Genomic DNA, 21,790 nt, shown 5'->3' on the forward strand with positions numbered 1-21,790 from the left:
ACCTCCTCAAAGCTGTCTGGCAAGTCTAGAAAATCAGTCCACCTTCCTTTGCCTCTGTCTACAGCAATACAAGGGTGCTTCAATAAGGTAACAGGCAAAGGTTTGATCTTAGAGAAGAGTTGTGGGCATTCACATGAAAGATTAATTCTCCACAGTCAAATTATACGAAAGTACAATTGTCACAATGGCCCACAATTGTCCTAATGTCAGCAGCAAAGACATCGTTTGGATGATCTGCAAGCCACAAGAAGTACCACTACTTCTCAAGATGAGCGACCTTGGCTAGAGTTGAAACATCAACTGCCCTCCCTGTTTCTGTCATTATCAAATATATATGCTCTCGTCCTGATTGGTGTTCTGCCTATTTGTAAATATTTAAACGATTTTGTACAATTGTGACCCATGTTACAGCTGAATTCTTGGACAAATTCCACGAGTCTTTACACCGTCAGAGAATAACAACAAAAACACAACGAATATCAACTTGCCGCTCTTCTAATCTGCACTTGTACAAAGGCACCACGATTTTAACTACGTGATATCCTTCTGCCACCTAGAGGCAAAATCTGGAGAAAAATATATTGCACATGATTATCAGGGTAATACCTATTCACTGCACATGCATTATATATATTTGCAGATGAAACAGACAAAGTTTACAAGATTATTCAGAATCTTAACTTTTTTTTTAAACGCCTCGTACTAGCACGCTCAACAAGTTTAGGATTAACAACTTCCCCTTATCTTCTGCCCAAGATGGCATGTTTCCCTCCGTCCAAATTGTTTTATCAGTACAGCAATCATCTTCCCAGCACCCTGTTCTCTAACGTGCACCTTCCCCTTAAAAATATGGTTTATCTTTCTCCATGATCTCATAACATGCATGTCTTGTTTTACAGACAGCATCTTAAGATCCGGTTACGTTTGAGGCTTTATATAACCACGTCTTTTGCACAGCAGCGTAGATGTTGAATCTATGTATAGCAGATCTGTCGACTCACAGGTGGATGGTTGTGAGTTCAAACCTGAGTTAGGGATCAACTCTGCCCATCATCCACACAAAGTTGACGTAATGATTGCCACGTGGTATGAAGTCCACAGTGGTTGTCCTATGGATATATTAGACTGGTCCTTTCCATGGAAATGTGGAATATCCACCATGGTTCAGAGCCACCAATGCAGCAATACCACTATTGCACGTTTGAACTTGGAGACACTTGAGACTTTGAGCGAGTTCACACTTATTGTATTGCGGTTAAGGCGCATCTCATGTTGGTTGTGCATATACTTCTACAAACCCGGCTATCCGAGCTGAATTCTGCAACATTATTGGTGAGTGATATCTGGCCGGTCCTGCCTACATACCCACTCCCCCTAACAACACCTACGACACGGTTTTAGGAGGCCTTCATCCAGTGCAGGAATGACGGACGCAAATTAAACCAAGGTGCAAATAATGTGTCTGATCATTTGGATGTAACCTGTTGAACATTTCTTGATCTTAATTGCTGCTTTGTTCCCTATTTTTGGCTGCCTCTGAGCGATAACGCTCTATATTTGGGATTCCCGAATAAACGCCGCTCAAGTTTGTGCTGTGAGCCACAGGGCTGGTTGCCAAAGGACAAAAAAAAGAGAGACAGAAATAAAAGAGTATCCCTCCTCTCCGAGGTTTATGGCGCATTGCGAGCTCTATGGGCACAGCGTGGTCACAAACGACCGTCTCCAGCAGGAGTCTGCAGTGGCCAGCCGTGGAGTGCCGAGGGAAGATTCGTCAAGGGGAGAATCAATTTGCGAGGACAGCAGTCGGCACTCTTTTGAGGCAGAGCCAAGGATGGCAGCTCACTTTGCCACCCCATGTCACCTCGCAGATGAAACCACTTTGGGCTAACCGCCATTTCTCACTCCAGCCCAAGACCGGAGTTGTACCACAAATGTAAATCTGGCTGTTTTGTGCCATCTCATTTGTATTGCTTGCCCTATCACCTGTGCGCAGATAAGTTAACTCCATTAGCCTAAATGTAACATGAGTATTGTTTGAAATAATGGAACCTCGTGTGCACAATTTGATGGATAAATTTAGAACGTAAGATGTATTTTGATTGAATCGTTATGTGCCTTACTGCTGCCATCTTGGTTCCTGGATGTTTCGTTATATTTTTGTTCTTGAGACGAATTTTTTTTTATTGAACACATACTCTTGGCAAAACAACATTATTGAAAATTTGACGTGCCTAATTTTAATGTCATCCTGCCAGAAAAGATACATGCCTCAACAATCAACACAGTTTAATGGCAGCATACATCAAACGGTGATAAATGATCAACTTCTACCCTTGCTTTGGGAGTCCCAATGCCACTGCGCAGGGGGGACGCGACGCTTCATCATCTCGGCTTGAAATATAGGAGCCCATCCAAGAGACGGGGGCAGGGAGGACAGGGCGGGACAGAGGGGGGGCAGGGGGGAGGGGGAGCGCAACTCACCGGCCGTTCCGGCATGGCGCAGAGGCACACTCGTCCGCGTAGATGTCGCAGCGAGCGCCCGTGTAGCCGGGGAGGCACTCACACGAGTAGCCGCCGCCCGGCCGGTTGGCGCACGCCGCTTGGTGCAGGCACGGGGCGGACGCGCACTCGTCCACGTTCTCGTCGCACAGCGCCCCTGAGGAGTGAGCGTGAAAGCAGCAGCGGCAGCAGAAGTGCCAGCGGCATAGCAGAAGTGCTTGGTGACTTTGGGTGACACCCTCCGCCGCCCCCCCGACTCTTCTATTTCCTTGAAAATTCGGTATTCAAAATACACCTGTGCGATCATAAAATATTTATTTATGACCTTTTTGTCATATAAAATATTTGTTTATTCCACATCCTCCCTCACATCATACATTGCAACATCCTGACATTCCGGCCGGTATTGCCATGGACATTGATGGTATCAGGGGGGGGGGGGTTGGCCAGGTCATTTCCGTTCTGGGTTCAGATATTTAAGACTGGTCTAAGGTTTAGGAATGGTCCCCACGTTCGTGTGGTGACTCACAATTTTCAAATAAGTACCACTTCATGGGAGAGCAATAGCAAGAGTGCTATTGATGAACTGACTCCTGCTGCCATTGTATTGTGGAAAGAACGCGGGACGTTGTGTACACAGGACCGCACGTGCTACTCGACATGCAGCTGTCTCATGCGATGCATTGTGGGTTGGGTGACTGTGTGATCAATGCTAGTCGATTTCACTTTGTGCACCTTTATTTTGGAGTGTATCGAAGGGAAACCTGTATTCGAAGTGTCTCGAATTAAAACATACTGTATAGCTTAAAAACAAAGGCTCCAAGGATGTGTGCATTATTTTTACTTTGTGAAACTTTTACATTCACAATAATCCATGGCAGTTGACATGCCAGTTTTGCAGAATAATTAAAGCTTAAGTGAGTCATAGACTCTTGCAATTTTGCTGCCATTATTTCGAAAAGTATATTGTTGGGCAGTTTCACATTAAGTTAGAGTACTTTTTTGGCATAAACTACATCTGTTAGTGCAGCAAAAGCACTCACGTAGAACAAAATAGCAAATACTTTGCACACACATAAACATACCATGTGCTTTGTGTATGCATAGTTGAGTTCCTAACACTGAACAATAGTGGCCAGAAAATTGGCAGCTTTTTCCTTCGCTCACTGAGCAAGACCGTAATGAAATGATTGAATGAAAAGATGTGTGGAGACGAGGCCAGTGGTGGCTGGTAAAAAAAAAGAATAATGAAAAATGCGATTCAACATGCTTTTCCTATAGTTTCTGATTCCATTCATGAGAAAAAAAAGTAACCTTGGAAAACATTTACATAATGGGACCTCCTTTGCTAGTACCAAAATATAAGAATAGGTTTTTTCCCCTTTTTACTGGCAACAAAACTGAAACCTTTTTACAATGAATCATGTGTGCATTAACCACAATTATTGTGGTCAGAATGCAAACAAAAAACATGCTCTGATAATATATGCATTGTCCTTGAAACTGATTGGTCCACACCAGAGACAGATTTCTTTTGAGCCTTGTCTCAAACGGTGTTAGACCAGAGGACGCCAAAAGGCGTTCTCTGGTCTAACGCCTTTTGGCGTCATCTGGTCTAGCACCAATTGAGATGAGGCTCAATAGAAATCTGTCTCTGGTGTGGACCAATCAGTTTCAAGGACAATGCATATATTATCAGAGTATGTTTTTTGTTTGTGTCGTGAGTCCAACTGAGTCACAGACGTTGTTCCTTTTAGAGGCAACACATTTATTTGTAACACGTAACACAAAGGGGGTAACTGCCCCTTCACCAGATACAGCCTAGGGTTGTGGCCACCCAGCTGACTACCCTATACAGATGAGTTACTGCTACGAAGGGTCGGGCCCTCACTCGGGTCCGCGACCACGTGTTGGTGCCTCATAGGACGTAGAGCTTCCAGCTTGAGACGTAGAACTTCCAGCTTATAGAACGCAGCGACCCCGTCCCCTCTCAAGGACCGTCCACCCCTGGCCCCGCCCACCTTCTGAAGCCTTCTAGATCCCCCTCGATCCCTCTCGAGAGCTCTCCATGGACATGTGATCACCCCCTAGTACCCCCATCTGGGGGCCTCTCTGTGGACACTCCGGATCACGTGTCTGCAGGGTCAACCAGAGTGCCATGGCCCGAGGCAACCCTGTCCTTGGGCTGACACTCTCCCGCTCCCCCTTGTGGGAGCCCCCACCACACGCTATGCGTGGTGCCCGCCCTATCCCAGCGCTCACCAAGCCCCACTAGGGCTGGTACTACACCCACCACGGGGTGTACGCGATGACGGTGCATCGCACGCCACGGCCCTTCGGGGCCGGCACCATACAGTGACATCCCCGATGTCACTACATCAGCATTCTGAGCACAAGTATTGTGGTTAATGCAGACATGATTCCTCGTACAGAGGTTTCAGTTTTGTTGCCAGAAAAAGGGTAAAATCTATTCTTATACTTGGAAAACATTCTTGAAATAAAGCCACCCTCAATCAAGACTCCACAAACAAACATGCTCGACTACATTACGCGCCATCGCTATCAACAATGCACAATTTTCACCTCAAACACCCTCACCTCTTCACACCTGCCAACACCAAACAATACAAGAAACAATCATTCTGTAAACTATAATTTGTGCCACTGTTCTTCATTTTGTATGGCTGCTGTTGATGTGTAGCTATAATTTCACACCAAAGTGGTTGAGCCAGATGGTTGCGTCAGGAGTAACGGAATGGTGCATCGCTCTGCTGATGCCTCCTTCATCTATGTGTCGTGGCATCGTGGGATGCCTCTACATGATGCGTGAGCCCGGCTGTGTGTATCAAGGATGGATGGCATTGCACTTCACGTGCAATGCCATCAATTGCACGAGAGTGCCAGGTATGGTGGAAAGGTTCACAGGGGGCCGTGGTACTCTGTATGAACGAAGAGGCCTGGTGACCGGTGGCACCACCCCGGGGGCCGCTGGGACCAGGACCAGGTCCCTCTCGAAGGCTCGAGAAGAGAGGCGTGGCTAGGGGCGGAGTAAGCCCCGGGACTGACTATATAAGCCGGACCCCTGAATGGGTCTGGCTGCTGTTGTACACCTGAAGACCTGAAGCCCCGAAGACAAGGCCCGGACCCTAGTCGGGGTCCGGTCTCTGATAGCCTCCTGAGTTGTGTTAGGGCTCGTTAGCCCGGATGGACTACCGCCTTAGGTTACCTGGTGGAAGGGGCCGATGCCCCTTTGTGTTAGGGCTTTTGTTATTGTTATAATAAACGTGTTGCCTCCAGAGAAGTCTCTCTCTCCATTTGTACCCACTACATATGTGAATCGGGCATTGAGTCGTTCGTTGTTCCATGGTCTCTTCTGGGTGACCACAGTCACATACCTGATGATTTTGTTTGTTTATTTTCTATTCGCATCTACTGTTATGGTTTGTACGGATATGGCTTCGAGTTAGCTTCGCCGAAGATTGATCTACCATGTCACTTACGCGCTCTAAAATCTGCAATGGCCCAGCAGAGGCTTAGTGCCATTTTCCCGTACAATGGAGGATTTTATATTATTTGTTTTTATAATTATCTAAAATGGAAGACCAATTAAGCTGCACTATCTATTTTCCGAAAGTATGGTTAATCATTAAAAGAAGTTATTATTAGCCGATTTATTGCAGGCCATGAAAAAAATATCAGAATCTGGCTGCCACATGCACAAATCAGCTTACTCTTGGGAACAATGCCACTGGATATTCAATGTCCATTTTATAGCTAACAGTTGCAGGAACAGAGCTGTAGATGTCTACAAACGATTGAGTACAAAAAAACCTAATCACATGAGTTTTTAGTCCAAGACGTGGACAGATGACTCAGGATCAAAGCAATGAGCCAGCACTTCTGAGATCTCGGTTTTAAATCATCCGTCCAGCCACCTGCGATTAAACCATTTTCTCAGGCATAGCGAGTTGATGATCTCATTCTGATTATTAGCGACTGCAACCCCCCCCCCCCCATTAAAATTTAAAATATAATTCAGCTTGACATCTCGAGAGAAGGAAAAATGCAAGGATAAGAGGTCACTTGCGTGGATATCGGAGAATGTTTCATTTAACATTTTTCCGCGGGGTGTTCTCGACAGCGGGTTGGTGCACCGCTCTGAGTGTTCTGAATGAACCCTTTAACTCGTGACACGACACCGACAGCACATTTGGAATAACAATTTGTGGGGCGAGGGGGGCAGAATAAATTAAAAGAACGCTCATCTACCGCTCCCTCCTGCGAAGGTTTCCTGGCTTGGTTGGGAAGTTGGGATTGTGTGGTCTGGTATGTGACCTAATGGACTAATTTCTTAATTTCGTTATTGCTTAATTTTATTTTAGATTTTGCTTGGTAGTAGGGTTTTCATTGCTTTGTATGTAAGCGTGTGCGTGTGTGTGTGCTGGGCTTCTTTTGCACAGGACTTACCTCCGATTAGCACAGTTGGCTATGTGGGGTGCGAAAGAAGTTCAATATATATAAATACATACATAGCCAACAGCATATATAGGATTTTCTGCTTATATATAATTAATGTACAGCGTTGTGGGATGCTGTTGGTATGAATGACGCTACATAAAATGAAAGTATTATTGTTATATATGCAAATACTAAACAGTATCATGAATAATAAAATAATAACTGACCAACTGGCACTGTGGGGAAAAGCACCTTACTCACAATCTGAAGGTTAATAGCTCAAGTTATCGCTGAGGGTTGGCTCACCCAATCATGTACCCAAGGTTGTTAACATTAATAACTTGGTCAAGAGTCAACACTGGCTCATCCGACCAAGACATTGGAATAGAGTGTTGAATTTCCACTTTTGGCTCGGAATAGATAATAGCAGATGATCGCCATCCAACACGCTTTTAAATTTGGGAGCCCACTTTGATCTAGAATTTTGGCAATACCGTCCAAGGCACATCAGAGTGCATGTCCCCTATATATGTGTACAGCATCTTGAGATGTGGTCGCATTGCGATGTTTTATTTAAAACAAATTTAAAATAGTCAAGGTAAATTGATAAAAACATGGAAATAATTTCCATAAGGCCTAACTGGGTATTCACCACAAGTGCTGAAAACTTCAAAATTCGATTCTGTCACAACATTTACTGTTTTTTTTTTTATATGAGACATAAATAGTGCCAAACGTGAATAACAGGGCAGCAGAAGACCAGGTGTGGGAGAGAAGATAAGGGCAATACTGACCAAGACAATTTCACAATAACTAACAAGTTGCAGCCATCTACTTTTATGTACTGCCTGTAATTATTTTTTGCACAGAGCCATTATACATACAACACACGTCGCACACTATAATAGGTTTTGTTAATTAATCCCGGAGATGCAATTTATTTAAATACTGCTGTTTCCTTGGGGAGAAATTAATTCTCATCAGGCCACAATTAGTGATTGCTCGTTTTTATTATTTTAATGTTTTCATTTATAAGTGTAATTGTACTGTCCACTCTATTGGTCTTTAAAAGGTCACGAAAATATATCATTTAATGTGTAAATTGAACAGCTGAGCTTATAAACATTGACAGAATGCTACATTCTTTTCAATGTGCTGCCAGAAAACAATCTGAAGTGCATTACTGAATTACAAAATATAATTAATTTCATAAGTAATGTATTTTCAATGGTGATATTAATGGTAAAATATTAATTATATGCACACTGGTAAATATTAAAGAATATGTGTGTCTAAAATCAAGTAATTGAAGCTAACATTCGCTCATTAAATATGTGAATAACTAATTAAACAATTTATGACAATTTACAAAACAGATGATTTTATAAATATGAGACACATGCACGTCAATATATTAAGATTCTTTTTTTTAATAAATATATATTTGTAAAGGTAATTATAAATCTGTCCTATCATCTCCTCTGAGTTAGATTGTTTCATTGATTTAAATGAGGGTGCTATATTTTGATTATGTCTGCGTTAAAATTAATTAAACCACATTCTATATTTATGAAACCTCCATGTGATATACAAAGCGCAAAACAAATCGAATTTTCTTGATCCTTGCAAAATTGATCCAAGATGTAAGCGAAACATAAAAAAATCATTTGAAGATGTTTCAAAACTATATCAAAGATTATTATAGTAAAACAACGTTGAACTCATCAAATGTGTTAGCGTCTAATATTGACTTCATTATGGCTATGATGTCAATTTTGCTATGTAACAAAATAAATTATAGAATATATGTTGTTACACTTGCACACAGCATCTGTCTGTAAGTTTTATAATGGTATGGAAATAAATGAAGTCATCTCAGTGTTACTTTTCTCTTCACAGTTTTTGTTGATAGTTTAAACTTTAAAAGCTATGGATTCAGAATAACATTTACATGACATCACATGAATTATTCAAAGGACAATAAAATTACACAGTGGTTGAAAATGCTATAATTCTCATTCTGGTTAAGATTTGTTCAAAGATTCATTATTGTTGGTCAAGCCATCTGTGCGTGATTTCTTTTCTTAATGCACACACACACACACCCAGAACTAGACAGCAGAACAGGCAGTCTAGATGGAGCAACACAAAGAACACAATGACATTACACCTCTGCCACATTGGCGGCGTGATAACAAAACCAGCCAAACAAGCCAGTGCATTACTTGACCATTCTCATTAAAATTGAACAAGCCCCACCACACGACCTGTTACAGTTTTACGTATTGTATTTCTTTTGTCCAAGAAAGCCTTCGGGACTAAAAGCCCATTTTTCAAAAAGGAGTTATAGAAAACAGCAATGAGCACACAATTCTTCTCTTGAAAACATTCTGTGTTTAGAAAATTTTAAATCTGTCATTTCCTCTCATTTAAACTGCAGGCCATTTCGGTATATTTTAAAGTCCACCTGTGTTGAAACAATCCATCCAGGTGTTATGGGGGGTAGAGTGCACAACTTGCTATTGGCCGTTTATGCATTCAGAACCCAGTTCAGGTTCATATTTAGTCCTTCGTTACTCAATACAAGAAGTACCACTTTGCAGAAAATCAGCAGCAGTTGTCCTACGGATGAATTTCCACTGGCAAAGGATTGTGGATTTTCCACCTCTGGCTCAGGGCTATAAACGTGACAAGCATATCACCCCACGCACATTTAAGGATACAACCCGTATCGATTTTGTATTTAAACACGTGTTATTATCAAAAACAATTATTTTGTTTTATTACCAAAAATAACTAATATGTAATCGATTATCTAATTGCCTTGTTTTATTCAAGGGGTGCCACAGTGGCAAGATGTTAACAACCTCGCCTGAGATCGTGGGTTCGATCCCGACCCTCACACCTGTATATTTGGAGTTTGCATGTTCTCCCCGTGATCGCGTGGATTTTTCTCTGGATCCTCTGGTTGTTCCCCCCACATTTAGAAACATGCATTTAGAGTATTTTGCTGCTATAAATTTCCAAGTGATAAACCACTTCATTGAGCTATCATTTGTGGTCAGTCACTTCTAAAAAAGGGCTATACAGATCAGTCGGCTTTACCTGGTAAAATAAAACATAGTTCAGTTTCTAGATCAATGTGTCACAGTGGAATTTTCTTAACCAAGACAACCCCTGGAATAGTTCTAACTCCACCAAGCCTCATCAACACATTGTGACATATTAGTCAAATGCCACTGTTGGATACAATAACCATTAATCAATGGTCTGGATACCAACGCCATGATTCATGAATATGGTAAGTTTTATGCAAGTCAGTGCCACCAGGTAGTGTAAAATCACGCTCCTGGTGCCAAGGGCTATTCATGAACACGAACGGACATGCAGGACCGTAGTGGCACTCAGCCCTCCTGTGCTGTGGCCCAATTGTAACATCAGCCCAATAATCATAATACAATCAAAAGTTGTAAATGGTATGCAACAGTTTATTATGTTTACATTACAAAATGTAAGCTCATACTTGAAGTCTTCAGATTAATCACGTGAAAAAAAGCAAAGTTTAGAATAACTTAAGGTCCACCTTTTTAACATTTCTAATCAATACTCCTTAAAACCAACAGAAGGACCAGCCAATGACAATAGCAGGTAATAGGATAGCATGGTCGGAAGGAAACTTCAAACTAGAGTAGAGGATTATGAGGATTTGGTGGTTTTAATTATTTGTCTGCTCAGAAATACGAATGGGCTACTGTATGTTGTGAGGCAGACATTTCAACAGAAAAACACCACTTGGAGTGAAGGCCTAAATTTGCCAAATTTGAACATTCACTGCAATGGTCACTTTTATATAGATGTGTGCCTTGTAGAGTCCTGACATTTTGTAAAAAGTTATTTATGAATCCTCCCAGATCTTAGGTACAGTATATCAGCAAAGTGGCACTGGTTGGAGCGCTAAACTTCCGTTTGGAAGGCTGTGGCTTCAAATTCTGGTTGGAAATCAATTCAGTTCACCATCCCTCCAGAGCTGATAAAATAAGTACTATACCACTTTGTGAGAAGTCAACAATGGTGGTTGCTTATGTAAAGACTGTCCCCACCAAATAAATGTCGAATCTCCAAAACCCGTTCACAGCTGCCAAAGACGACGAGTACTATCCCAATGCTGATTTAAGCATGGAGATCCTCACATTTTGGCTGCAGCAGATATATCCTATTGAAATGTTCGAAATAAACCCAAATAAACATGCACCTCTGATTAGCGTGGTTGGCTATGTACGGCTGAGAAAGAAATTCAACATACATACGCACATGCACAGGGGTCATAGGATGCATACTCATATGCTTAGATATTAGAACTCAATAAAATATTTCCACCAACTGCAGGGAAAACATCTTGATTCATAAAATGCTGAGACGTAGTTTTCCTATTCTTTGCAATAACGCTTTGCGAGGTTTTCCAATATACAGCCAGCTTTCGAGCGACAAACATACATATTTATTACAAACAAGCCATGAATCGCCATTTTGCTAAAAAATAAAGTAAATAAAATGAGAAAAATACTTCCCATGGCAGCTCACGGCACCACAGTATTACTTTTGTAGTCTGTGATATAATTTAAAATGTAATGAATGTCAAGGTGGCAAAATTGCACTAAATAAAACCTTTAAAACAAAGGTTTTTTTTTCTCCAGCGGGTTGCAACATGCCACGTCTAAATTTTTGCAACAAATGATCATGTGCCATGTTGGCATCGCTCCAAGTGTCAAGTGAGCTTTTGGGGAAAGGTACTTTATTTTATTTTCCTGAGGAAATGAAATACTACAGCTATTTACCAATGGCTGGAACTAGCACTGCTGGCAGAAAATAAATGGCTTCAACACCCTGCAAATATATGCTAGCACAAAATGGGTAAACCCCATTCTTATTTTTTCATATATGCTCGCACGGTCTCTCTCCCCTTTGAATTCTCTGGAGAAAATATTGCATGTTCTTTTGTTGACCCGGAAACACTTGTTTTACCTAGGTGAAATGAAGAAGATGTATCAATTATTACTGCTCATTACCGAAGTATTGTCAACGATTGTGGAAATGGCCACAACAGAAGCCTTCGTGTATCGGTGTTTCCACTGAGTTCTGACGTCTGCTATTTCCCTGCATTGTTGGATGACCAGGCTTGTCCAACCATCTTGTTCTAGGTCAACCTCTTTAGCGTTCCTTAGGTGCACTCCCCTCCAGTGCCACCCTCAGTCATTGTTCACAATCCATCATGGTTATGTGGCCAAAGTATTTTAGCTTCGCCTAAGAAAATTCCGCCCGTGAAAAAGCAGGCATCGCACCAAGTTCTATGAGTTTTGTGCAAACGAACCCGATACAAATATATCATACCCGCCGAAGTTGCAAATGAAGAGTTGAATGTTACAGATTTTACTTTTCTACTTACTTTAAAAAAATTAGATTCAGCTGGGTGGCACTATGAAAAGGCACTTGACTAATAGTCAAACTGTCATAAATTAAAATCCCATCCTGTCAATAAATTGATTATCAAACGTGTGAAGAGTAGTATTTGTTCTATTCGGATAATCGTACTTGCCATAGGGATGAGGAATTTCCACCACTAGTTCAGGGCCACAAATGGAAATGAACACTGCCCAATGTTCATTTTAGCATGTAGACCCTGAACTGTTGCAAACATCAGAATTACCTCTGTCAACAGATGCTGCTTGATAATGTTGATGCCGATGCAATCTTATTCCTAACAGAACAAAGCTATGTATATTTTGTCATATTTTCATACACACAGGACATCTGAATGAAAATAAACATGAGGCTCTTTGAGGGCAAGTCTATCATAACAGATACAACATGTTTTTTTCAGTCATTCAATATCCATGTGCATAGGCTTTCATTTGTTTTAAATTTTCAAACGTATTTTTTGTTATTATGATATAAATATTGAATAGTGCCTCGATTTGTCCACATTTAATAAATAAAAATGTCCATAATTAAATGAATGCATTATTGTTTTATGATGCCTAACAGTTACACAAACCGTTCATCATTTCCCAAGTTATATAATTAGGACAAGAAAAAAGCACAATGCATTGCAACTCACAGCGTGCTGTGTGATCGCATGAAGCGTGCTGCATTGCAGACAGTCAAAAGACTCCACAAGCACCCACCCAACGCTTTGGGAATATGGTGCATGCAAATGCGATGGAAATTAGCTTTGACAATGTTCCATAATTCGTAAACAGATTCCGAATTTAACCCATAATACTCCTTATGCGTAGCAATTTAGCAAAAGCAATGTGACCATCGAAGATTGGTCATTCGGTGATATCCAAATGCGTCAAATTCATGACCACAGAATTAATATAAATTTTGTCAAAGGGAACATTTTTATATGAAGTCAAAATAATGTGTCAGTGTGGACAGTGAAAGGAAACCATCACTTTAAACTGTTTTCAAGGATAGACCTGTTGTTACTGAAAAACGCAAGAAACTCGTGTTTTTGAAGAGCTTGCTGCTTGGTAGTTAACGTTAAAAAACGATGGAGAATGAATGTTTACAAAAGAGTGATGAAATTGGGGATAATATCAGAACAGACAAGGCACCTATTGATGCATCGTTTGTTGCTAACAGGTTGTGTGCAAATATAATTGAGAATAACAGTCATGGGGGTTATCATCCTAATCTATAAGTGTTGGGGCACTTTACACTAATTAGTGGTCACAGGCGCCAATTGATGGAATGACATCACGTGTGCATGGTGTTGGGTCAAAGGTTAGGAACAGATCTAAGGTTCTGGGCCAATCTGAGACACAATCTTGCCTGTGAGTAGCACAGTTAACTAATTGTTCAAGATTGTTCTTAATTTGAAAATAAATCAGCTTCACGGCCAGCTTTGTTTGTAGCGTGGCTTTCTTGCTGCCATGAACCAGTGGATATTAAAGTAATCAAGGACAATGATTGCGTCACGATTATAAAAAAAAAGTCGTACAGCTATTAGGCACATGCCTTATTAAAAACCGGTCAAATGTACTTAAGGATTACTCAAAACTCAGTGATAAAAAAACAGCCCAGGCAATAGCACACCCTTGCTTATAACTTCTGTCTCTCATTGTAATTCCAAGCGTGCATCTCTGCGTGGTTGTGTGCACACTTCTACATTTTTGCACACTTGACATTCTTTGCACACATTCCATATTCCTCTTTGATGTCCACGTTCCTCGTCCATATCCTCGCAGGTAGTAATTCATTTCAACAACAACAAAATACCTCAGAGGACGAATGCATGTTGGAAAACATTACAAAATCCATGGATATGCATGCTTTTCTTCCTTGTTAAATATATATGACACCAGCACAGTGGGGACATGTATTAATGACTCAGCAATAATGACAGCAGACTTCGAATCTGCATTTCAGCAAGGGGTTCCATGCCTAAATCGGGTAAGTCAATAAAACAATACATCTTTATTCAGGAGTGAATTAAATAATGTTGTAATACACCGCCAAAAGAGTTTAAGATTTTATTGCGATATTTTCACTTATACAAATTTCTATGCCTAAAATAACAGAACGTGCCAGTCTATGATGAACAGAGATATTTGTGTAAAATATCTCACGATCATTTAACCGTAATTAACGCAACATCAAGTTAAGAATTCGTGAAATGTTAATGTGTCTCTTTCATAAGTCAGCACTTGATCATTCGAACAGTAATTGCATCAACAATTTGTTATGAACAGATCAATGTAAAAATACGACCCACCCTAGGTAGCTGCAAGCCTTAACTCAATTTGTTGTTTCATAAAAGCTTTGCTTATCTCCATATGCCAATCAATGCACTGCAGACAATTATGTGAACAAATTACAGTTTTCTCAACCGTAATCATGTGTTCATTCGTGTGCCACCATCCCATGATTCAATTGTTGACGTTCAAACTATTGCATCTACTAAGGAAGACATAGCACAAATGTGACTAGAAGACATATAACATTATTTTATATATAACACATTCCTGCGGAGGGAGCTGGTAGGAACGTTGGGTTGCTCGGTCAATGGCCAGGGTCAACGGCGGCGTGGTGTATTCCGTAAATATAGCCGACTGTGAGGGCGGGCACAAGCCGGCGTGAGTAGGTTAATATTTGAGTTTTATAAGGGCACCACGGGGTGACCAGCCCCTCCCCACCCAGCCCCACCCCACCCACCCCCCACCCAGCCCCACCCTCCCCACCCAGACTCTCCCCACCCTCCCCACCCAGCCCCTCCCCACCCAGCCCCTCCCCACCCTCCCCTCCCCACCCAGCCCCTCCCCACCCAGCCCCTCCCTGCAGGACGGACGGACACAATAATCCACTGTGGGCTGGTGTAACCTGGCGGTTCCTACCAGTATGTAACATTAAATGAGAATTTTTTGAGAAAAGCAGAGTGGATCATGTATTGTATTTATTTTAACAAAGAGACTTCAACGGGGGCTCAGGCGTCAAAGCACTGATGCAGCACCCTACATGGTTCGAGAACAGGTTTCAGACACCGGTAATTTAAATCAGGTTATCTCATGTCCATGATCTCAGCCTGGTCACCATTGCCCCCCCTCCCCTCCCCCTGTTGTTTTTTGTACTTCATTACAGCTCTGAGAATGTCCAGGTGTAAGAATTAAAGGACATTTGAAAACATCTTACTGTTCGGGCATCTGGGTAAATGTAGCATCCCTCCCCCCAGGGTGTGGCTCATGATGGTCACTTGAAGGGATCTCGACAGTAAATCTACGATAGCTCTTTGAGCGAGCGGGCTGTTTCTAACACAGGGTTATGCACGGAACTGTGTGATTCAGATTTGAAATCGTTGTATTTTATTTGGTTCAGATTGTACTTGTTTTCTTCTTATAGAATGATACCAAGAGCATAATTGGATTCAAAATGGTTGAAATAAATACAATCAAGAGTTTTACAAATATACAAACGCGGAATCCTCTTGTCGCAGAACTACATTTTGAAACATCTCTATGAGGATATGAGAATAGGTTTTCCCCTTTTTTCTGGAAACAAAATAGGTGTTGAGATGTTAAAACACCAAACTGAAACCTTTTACAAGAAATCATGTCTGCATTAACCACAATAGTTGTGGTCCCATGATGTAGCTGCTCACCCCGAGCTCTCAATACTCTGATAGTGCATTGTCTTTGTGCTGTATGCCTTTTGGCGTCCTCTGGTCTAACACCGTTTTGAGACTAGGCTCAAAAGAAATATTTCTCTGGTGTGGACCAATCAGTTTCAAAGACCACAAGTATTGTGGTTAATGCAGATATGATTCCTTGTAAAAGGTTTCAGTTTGGTGTTTTAACATCTCAACACCTATACTCTTAGGTTTTTTTCGGTAAAGTCACGTAGGTAAAACATAAAATTAAAATTCATGAAAGTAAAATAAAAAATCACGACGTTTCGGAGGCAACACAAGCTGCCGTCTTCAGGTGGAACCGGAAGCTTGTGTTGCCTCCGAAACATCGTGATTTTTTTCAAAAAAACCTAAGAGTATGAATCCTTGCAGTCACGAAAGCTTCAAATCTAGGATCTCAACACCTGTTTTGTTGCCAGAAAAAAAGAGGAAAGCCTATTATCATATTTTGGTACTGGCAAAGGAGGTCCCATTATGTACCTCTATGAGGCTTTGTTAGTTAAGTAATGGACAATTGTTAAAGTTTTTACTGCTTTTGAAATAAAATAAAAAATATTATTTTAAACGAAAATGCTTACCCTCCAATCTCCCAGCAATTTAATGAATTGGCACAATTCATGACTGCAATCCGACTTCATAATCGATCACTTTTTACATTGCGGTAAGTGTAGGTATCCCTAGTGGCTGCAGATGACACATTAATCCATTACATACAACATACATGTTCTGCCCCACGGTAGATATGGGGGATGTGCTTACACAGGAACTTCCTAATATGGTGTTGAGTTTGGTCACGTGACCAGGAAGTTACGATTTAAGATTCTCGAATCCATGAGGAAGGGGTGTCAGCCATTACACAGAGTACAAAATGGAGGCACAATTAGCATCTCAGTGAAAACAGGTGCATCTGTTCATTGTGGGACTTTAAGGAGCATTGTCTGTCAGTTTGTTTATGTTTATATGATACTGGGAATGCTGTTATGTTAGGATTGCCATTATAATGCTGTAAATGCCTTTATGATGCTGTTAAATTGTTATGATGAATACGAGGCCTAGTTAACAAGGAAGCCTGCCACTTTCATTATTGTGAAGGTTATTTGTAGTTGAATAAGTCGAGCCAGACTTGTGCCCATGAAACTTTAATACGATCTTGAGAGCAAGGATGAAGAAGTATCTCATCGACAGTTCAGTGTTATATGCAGCACTGTACATTTAGGCTGCAGTATGGTGATTACACAAAGTGACCTGATTTATCACAGTAGTTTATTCTCTTGTATAGTTATTCAGTGCTAATGTAGGCGCCTGGTCCATCCAGGACATATTGTTGAGATTCATGTTACCTAAGACAATGTTATGATGCTCCAGTGTTCATTCATTGTATTGATATTGCAAGTGTAGTGTAGTAACTCTGATATTGCAAGTGTAGTGTAGTAACCCAGGAGACTTGTAGAGCCAGACGGAGACGAGGATTCTTACATAGGGCTTCTTGCCGTTCATTCACAACTGTTACACACTTTTATACATTGTTTACACTCTCTACACTCGACGCTTACACACGTCAGAACTGTCCTTTACACGGACATCCCTTAGCTATCTACGCCCCGGTATGGCTTCCCTTATGCCTACCCCCTCGTCTGCCCCGGGCAGGGGCTCACTCATCACTGCCCGGTGACGAGGTGAGACCTCTACATCTCTAGCCCTTCTTCGGCAGCGGCTGGGATGTCTTCCACGCAGGCTCTCGTTCCCCTCTTTCTCACTCTCACTCCCCTACGGCGACCACCTCACTCTCCCCACGGCGACCCAGCCCTTGTCCCTGGGTTCCCCTTAAGTACCCTGCCGCCTCGATGACATGACGTCATCACATCACGTCATCCCACTCTATAGATGACATTACATCATCCCGCTACTCCTCTACACAAGTATTAACAGATGCTGTATTTTGTGCTGTGTTTTTCCATCAGATTTACCTCGTTCTATTCATTAAATACGTTGGAGTCAGATGTTCACCCTGGCTCTGAAGGTTGATTGAATGTGAGGTTAACTACTTGGATAGTGGTGCAATGCAACGCACAGCGAGGTCCGAGACAATACATTAAGATACAATTAACTTCTCTATGGCAAGAGTAATTATATCTATCCTTCTCGTCGCCAGTATAACAGACTCAAAACCTTCTAATATAGGCCAATCAAAATAATACACACTATCAATATTATTTATGACTGCATATTCACCATTGACACTAAAAAAATCCTGCATCAACAGGCAGACTCAATTACAATGTACAAGCTTTGCGAAGATCGTAGAGATGGAGCCTCCGGATTTCCTCAGTACTCCCAACCCATGTACACCTTGAGGGCCCCCTTTTCGATTTTTTCCTCCTGTCCTTGAGATAGCTGCATCGAAGAATAAACTGCATTGTGTTTCAACCACCATTGTAAGAATCTCATTAAAAAGACTTCAGTGTCTCCCGAGCAAGGCCATTCCATTTGACGTGTCTCACTCGATCGCCGCTTGCAATTCCTGACCATTAATATTCGGGTCCTATGGAGCGCCTCTTTGAAAATGAGGGGGCTAAGTCAAAATTTAGGTGATGGAGGGCTGTCCTTTGCATTGAAACAATGTCCCCTCTGGAATCATCTTGGAGATTCAGATAATTAATAAAGGATATTTAGTACGGAGATGGATATTAATGAAATAATAAATTGCTTTAGGTTTAATTTTCATTGCTTCCTAGCATAAAAAAGAAGTGTAAGCCGAAAAACATGACACTTAAAAACTGAACGTATTCCATTGTATTAGTTTAGATCCAATTCGGATTGTTTTTTGTCAAAAAAAACATTCCACATTCGTACCTTTTCAAACATATATCTGTTGTTGCCGCACGATGTGTTCCACAGCCAAGCATATTCACATGACAATTGCAGAGTCCTATTTATAAACCGTTGACATGAGTAGACTGGTGTTAAAGAATCCCCTATAGTGACTAAACCGCTGACTCGAGGTGTTACAGTGTGAGCAAATGGCATGCTACATTTATTCCACATGTGCGCCATGCACTTTCTCGGAGTGAATCCCTAATGTGCTTCAGAAACTTACACATACCTGCACATATTTACAAACGTCAAAGCACGCTTTTGGCAGGTGTCAAAAATGTAAAGGATTCAAGGCACGAAGCACTGCGGGTAATTAAAGTAGATATCTCAATGAAAATGATGACACCGTCACAAGAAAATGTCTCATAAGTATGGGGACTAGGTGTAAAGGGCTTAAACTATCAAAATATTTCACGGAACTAAGTTTGACCACAAGTAGCGGGAAACATGATGGCATTTCATAAAGTACGGGTGGGGTAGATCTTTCTACAAACTAAAATACAATACGTAATGAAACTGCATTGGAAGAGTAATGTTTATAATAACATGTTTTATACCTGTAGAGAGATATACATGCAATAGTATTAAAGTCCTGTAATTCATTGACTCACAGTTGGACAAATACAGATGAAGCCCTCTTTAACGACTATCTCCGTAAACGACTAATCACTTAACGACGGGCCTCCATCCAGCCCAAAGTGTTCACTTACCGACCATTCCCCTGTTATTTTAATATTATGTGTTTGTAATGTTGTTAGTATCTTTATGTATTAATATCCATTGTTTAATTATCGAGTACGTTTTTGGGTTAAAAAGGGGAACTTTCGATGCTATCGGAACAAATGAAGCCTTTAACGTGCATTTCCTATACTAGCTTCACGACCAAATCACTTCACGACCGGTTTTCTTGGCACCAATTACCGTTGGTTATTAAGAGGGATTCTACTGTACAGTTTCTTATAACATAGCCAGTACCATGCTATGTCGAGTAAATACTGACCCCCATGTAATTCATGGGTAGAGTTGCATCACCACACAATGGCAGCTTGAAGGATGGCCTCGGCTCAGTTGAGACACGACTCACTACTGACGTTAACAGTGACCAGGTCTCACCAGTGACGTCAGCGGTGACCAGGACTCACCAGTGACGTCAGCAGTGGCCAGGAATATAACTCAAGTCGCAGGGTTAATTGTGCAGTGAACTATTTACGACTCCATTTGAACACACTGGTGGCTTAAACATTCATTTAAATTACATATAATAACGTATTTTGAGGATTAGGTTTTGCATTCAAACAAAAACAATAAAATTGCACACTCACTACCTACGATATTGATTCGTAAACATCATGGGGCCAAATATAACAAAAGCCCGAAATACACATCTTGCAAAAAAATATATTTAGGAGGATATAGTTGCATGCAATTCACACATGCTAGTGTGTACAGTGGGTGAGATATTAAGAATGATAGACAACGATAAAACATTTAAATAGCTTTCTCTGCAAGGGGTTAATTTTTTTCAGTTCTCCTCACTCGAAACTAATGTATTGGCTGCTTTCAGAACAAGCCATTCAAGTGTTTCCCTTTCAATATTTCAATACACCACTGTAAAGATAGGACCTACAAATTGGGCTCACCAATTATGCCCATTTTCTCCAGACAACTGCCTAGAAATGCAATTTCCTCGTATTTAATTTGATGCTCAAAAAAGTAGTTTTCTCCACAAAGCCAGAGAACATTGAAATTGTCTTCTCAGGTGTGAAATGGCTTCTAAGTTATAACAATAAATAAGGTTGCTTTTAATAAGTAAACATTATCATGTATCAAACAAAATAATGTGCCCGTTATCTAATGCATGAAAACAGACACTGCAATGTGTAGGAACTGCAATGTAGGAACTCCGTGGGTTTTCAGATATCATCATGATAGCGCAAACATGAGGTTCTCAAACCCTCATAAGCCATGGTCAATGTGCTGATGGATAAAGGTCTGCCCAAGCTGCCACCACAAGACATTACATAGGAAAACAGAACATCAAACAGAGAGTGATGAAGGACACAAATTCTGGCATATTTTTTTCTTAAAATGGTGAGTTAAAAATGTTTATCAGCTAAAATGTTCAACTTTTTTAGCGTATATAATTACATTTCATAACAAATACCACGATTTATAATTAGCAATATTGTTAAAAGCTTTGTTGATTAGCTCCATACAATGTAGACTGTGATTGGAGCGGCCATTAATGTTGATTTTCTATCTGGTTGGAATGGACGTGGGAAGAAATATGGCTGCCGGTTTTGGTGGTCTAAATTAGTCCACAAGAATTCACGCATTTAAGTGGGTACAGATGTTTGGTTGTTGTTGAATTTTTAATGCTGGAAATTGAGACACACACCGAGCCTGTGCATAGATGCCAGGGGAGCCTAAAATAAGCAAATTGATTGTCACTATTTTGGTCGGCGTGTACAATACTCTTTTTATCACCATCTCATAAACCAATTGTTTCTCAGATGGTGATTAAAAAAGCAGTCACAGCACACTAAGTAACGACTTCAAGTGGCCGTTCTTACCCTACACGAGATGGCCCTCGACGTTCTTAAAATAATATTTAGCCACGTGTAATGGTGCATCGATTCATATATTAATATTTATTCTTAAACTTCATGATACATGCACGAAATATTGCATGCAGAATTTACTTTAAATGTTTGATTATCATAATGGATTCATGTATGTGGTATGGAGAGAGGATAGAGGGAAATATCACAGTAT

At 40.9% G+C, this 21,790-nt stretch overlaps 1 protein-coding gene across 1 annotated transcript in view; it reads right to left on the reverse strand.

Moving 5' to 3' along the window:
- Positions 1 to 2,477: 2,477 nt before the first annotated feature.
- Positions 2,478 to 21,790, reverse strand: part of LOC144937460 (protein eyes shut homolog) — a 62,498-nt gene continuing 43,185 nt past the window's right edge. Inside the window, exon 8 of the mRNA XM_078864709.1 lies at positions 2,478 to 2,656. Within this exon, the coding sequence (XP_078720835.1) occupies positions 2,478 to 2,656 (179 nt within the window). The remainder of the gene's footprint in view (positions 2,657 to 21,790) is intronic.

The sequence above is a fragment of the Lampetra fluviatilis genome, chromosome 2 (assembly GCF_964198595.1).
Source record: "Lampetra fluviatilis chromosome 2, kcLamFluv1.1, whole genome shotgun sequence".
Taxonomy (NCBI): domain Eukaryota; kingdom Metazoa; phylum Chordata; class Hyperoartia; order Petromyzontiformes; family Petromyzontidae; genus Lampetra; species Lampetra fluviatilis.